Raw genomic sequence first — 3,712 nt, 5'->3', positions numbered from 1 at the left:
CGCCCGGGCGGCCCTGCCGCGCCCCAGGTCCGCTGTCCGGGAGGCAGCGCCGTGCCCGCTCCGGCCGCAGCCCCCTGTGCCCTCCCCACCTGCGCCGGGTGCACCCTCATGGCCGTGTCGGACACGTAGATGAGGGACGGCGTCCAGTTCTCCCGCCCAGGGCGCCTCGTCAGCTTCTCGATGGCCTCGTTCAACACATCCATCCCTGGGGAGAGGGACACCGCATCCCATCGGCCCCGGCTGCGGCCATGGGTGTGGGCAGGGCTCCTCCAGGGCTGCCCGGCCGCCCCACTGCACGGGGGAGCTTTCTGGGCGTCCCCCAGCTACGGGGGAGCAGCGGCGCTTACCCATGGCCCTGGGCACGGGCAGGCTGCCGATGTACAGCGCCTCGTAGGTCTGCATCGACTGCCTCACCGCTTCTAGGATATCCACTGCCAGGACGGGAGAGGTGGGGCTACTGCTGTGTCCCCTGCTGTGTGCCCCCACACCCAAGGACCCCGGGGAAACAGCCGGACAAGCCAGAGGGTTCTGGCTCAAAGACGGACTGTGGGCAGGGGGAGCAGCCGGCAGTGCTTGGGGACAGTACCTTGCAGTGGCAGGTCCTCGGCGGAGATGGGCTCCAGCGTGGCGGCGCGTGGCAGCCTGCTGCTCGCTACGGCTCGCTCGGCCACGATCTGCAAGAGACGGGGGTCCCGGTGCCTCGCCTCACCCCCGAGATCCCCAGGCCATGCTCACACCCTCCGGGGCCCCTGCATCCCACCTTGGAGCACATCTCATGCAGAGCCTTGGCGATGCCCTTGGCAGGCACATTGCAGTGAAACACGTGACACTTGAGCACGCAGGTGTCCTTATCACTGGCCACAAAGGCGAAGTCTCTGCAAGGCCACGAGCAAGTCAGTGAGACCCCGACAAGGCAGCCCCTGCCTGTACTTTCCCCCAGCCCCGTGCCCCCTTACCTGTCCCTGCAGCCGTGGCAGCAGTCGGGAGGGAGGAGAAGGGACAGGTCACTGCTGGGGTGCCTCCCCCCAAGTGAGCAGAGCCACTCCCCTGGCCCTTAGCTCTGCCCTAGCCCCTGGCACCTGCCGTTGTTGCAGCCAACACCCCAGACACGGATGTTGAGGATGGGCTGGCGATGGATGAGGCTGCGGTCGAGGGGGTCCACCAGGCTCATGGTGTCCTTCTTCAGAATCATCACTAGGTCCTGGCCCTGCAGAGGGGCAGCGGTTCCCTCAGCCTGGCAGACAGCCTGGGCATCCCCAGCACCCACGCCCTGTGTAGGCAAACCCCTGTCCCCCCAGCCTACTCTGCCCCAACTGGGGAGGTCAGCCCTGTTCCTCCCCTGCCCTTCCCAGCTACCATTCCCATACTCACCCTGGCACCCTGGCACTGTTCCCAAGGAATAGCCCTGTCGGACCCACCTGCTCTACACCTGGGACCATCGGATGGATGCTCTGTGTGGAGAGTTGACTCTACCACCAGCACTGGTCCCTGCTCCCCTCCAGCACAGTCCAGTCTCAGCAAGGGACCCTGCCTGGCAGCACCATTCCAGGCTCTTACCTCACCCTGGTTCTCCGCAGAGCTCTGGCCCTTGCTGTTGGAGAGCTGCTGGATGCAGTTGTTGACGGCGATGCTGCTCTTGCCAGGTGCCAGGTCCTCCTCGGGGATCTCCACCCAGCCCAAAGAGCGCACAGCAAAGCACTGAGCAGAGACACAGGGAGTTCCAGTGCCACTGGCACAGCCACCTTCGCCCTGCACCGCTCACCGTGCCAGAGTGGTCACCCCTGCTCTGGCTCCCATCCACATCCCTGCCAGCTGCCACCCTCCTCCTCTTCTGCCAGCACAGCCCACGATGCAGCAGTGAAGCTGGTGGGTGCGGTACCTTGGAGCCGGGCTCTGCGCTGTGCTGGAAGTCATCTCCGTGCCAGGACAGTGAGTGCCTGCAGAGGGATGGGGCAGTGAGGGGAAGCTCCTTCTGCATGCTCCTGCAGCACCCAGGGAAGCATCAGGATGCCCTGGAACCAGCAGACCCCCATGCCACCAGCTGGGAAGCATCCCTTGGGGGTGCCCAGCATGGTCCTGCTGGTTTCAGCATGGGTGGCTACTCTGGGGGGGGAGCACCAGGGCCCAGCACCCAGCGCTGGTCAAGGATCAACAGTACCCCACAAACAAGCCAGCAAAGCACAAGGATAGCCCTACCTCCGGGACAGCGAAGCCATGGGGCTGGGAATGGGCCTGTCCTTTGCTGAGTGCTTTGCTGCAGGGGCCTGACATTCCTGGGAGAGAAGAGGAAAGGGGTGACAGCTGCAAGAGAAGCAGTCTGGAGGCACCAGGTAGGAGCCCTCCCTCCCAGGACAGCAGCAAGCTTGTGAGCATCTTGGGTAGTCAAGATGAATCCAACCAGGAGGAGCCGCAGGATGGGGCCCGCCAGAACCTTTCAAAGGGCTTAAACCCAGACATGAATGGGCTGAGCAGGACTTCAGGGTGACACAGACAGGGTGCTCCAAGGGGAGGCTGGACCAGTCATGCCCAGAGGGCCCTTCAGCAGGCTTCTGCCAGGGGTGGAATCCAACAACAGCCCTCACACCCTTGCCCACATTCCGTACCCTTCCCTGGAGCGTTTCCTCTCCATCAGCCTCTGTGTGCCCTCCCGGGCTAGTGGTGCATGCAGGGTGCTGCCACTGTGTCGTGCCTGTTGGCACATGCCAGTAATAGGTACCCAGAGAGTCACAGATTTTCCTCCAGCCTGGGGGGAGGTCAGGGTCTGTCTCCAGGCTCTGGTCGCTCCAGAGGTTGTCTGTGCAGAGAGAGAGTGTGTGAGATACTGGGTGGGGAGGAAGATCCCCCAGCTGCCCTGAGGAGCCAACAGCTTTGCCCAGCAGCGAAAGGGTCCTGCGGTGGCCTCTGGGTGCGTGGCTGGGCTCATGGGCCAGGAAAGGAGCCTGGCGAGGGAACGTGGCACGATGCCAGCGAGGCTGCGGCGGTGGCAGACCCCAGTGCAGGGAACTGCCTCGCTGGCTCCTGGGGGGAGAGCGGAACCCCGGCGGGGCACAGAGGCCAGGGCCCACGGCCTCCAGCCCAGTGCTCCCCTGCCCCCGGCCGGGAAAGGCGCCGGGACAGACCCGGGCTCCGGGCAGACGATTGTGCCCGGGGGCTGCAGCCGGAGGGAGGGCAGCCGTGGCCCCCTCTCCCCCAGCCCTGCGCGGGCACCGACTCGAGCCCGTGGCGCAGCGCGGCCGAAGCGAGCCCGGGCCCGCGGGGGCGGCGCGCTCCGACCGGCCGGGGCTGTGGGGCTGGGCGGGGGTCCCGGGGGATGGAAGTCCCGGGCATGGGAGGGTGGGGGTGCTCTGGGGGTGGGGGGACCTGGATATGGAGCTGGCCCCGGAGTGGGTGGGCTCCCGGCGACCTTGGCGGGGGGGGAAGCGGCGGGGCCGGGCCGGGCCCCGATCAGCACCGCGGACAGCGCCGGGCGCGGCCGCCGCTCCCACCCTCGGGGCCCCGCCCCGCAACCCGACCCCGCAACCCGACCCCGGCCCCGCAACCCGACCCCGGCCCCGCAACCCGGCACCGGCCCCGCAACTCGTCCCCGGTCCTGCAACCCGCCCCTGACCCCTCAGGCTGTGCCCGCGCCCGCCGTGCCCGCCGCGCTGACCGTCGCAGTTGACCAGGACGATGGCCAGCATGTAGTCCTTGCCCAGCATGGCCCCGCCGCCCG

The 3,712-nt window shown here is 67.2% G+C and overlaps 1 protein-coding gene across 1 annotated transcript in view; it reads right to left on the bottom strand.

The window, feature by feature from the left end:
* LOC121663306 (amyloid-beta A4 precursor protein-binding family B member 3-like) overlaps positions 1-3,712 on the bottom strand; it is a 5,870-nt gene that overhangs the window by 2,030 nt on the left and 128 nt on the right. Inside the window, exons 2-12 of the mRNA XM_042025415.1 lie at positions 3,650-3,712; positions 2,604-2,794; positions 2,197-2,273; positions 1,880-1,937; positions 1,558-1,698; positions 1,080-1,207; positions 957-962; positions 761-875; positions 587-674; positions 348-431; positions 4-205 (exon numbers count right to left, since the gene is read on the bottom strand). Coding sequence (XP_041881349.1) covers positions 4-205; positions 348-431; positions 587-674; positions 761-875; positions 957-962; positions 1,080-1,207; positions 1,558-1,698; positions 1,880-1,937; positions 2,197-2,273; positions 2,604-2,794; positions 3,650-3,698 — 1,139 coding nt within the window. The 5' untranslated portion in view covers positions 3,699-3,712. The remainder of the gene's footprint in view (positions 1-3; positions 206-347; positions 432-586; positions 675-760; positions 876-956; positions 963-1,079; positions 1,208-1,557; positions 1,699-1,879; positions 1,938-2,196; positions 2,274-2,603; positions 2,795-3,649) is intronic.

The sequence above is a fragment of the Corvus kubaryi genome, unplaced genomic scaffold, assembly GCF_017639235.1.
Source record: "Corvus kubaryi isolate FWS band 111438036 unplaced genomic scaffold, C.kubaryi_AGA036_p1.0 37270, whole genome shotgun sequence".
Classification (NCBI taxonomy): Eukaryota; Metazoa; Chordata; class Aves; order Passeriformes; family Corvidae; genus Corvus; species Corvus kubaryi.
The sequence above is the reverse complement of the archived record's forward strand: the minus strand, read 5'-3'. Positions and strand labels throughout refer to the sequence as shown.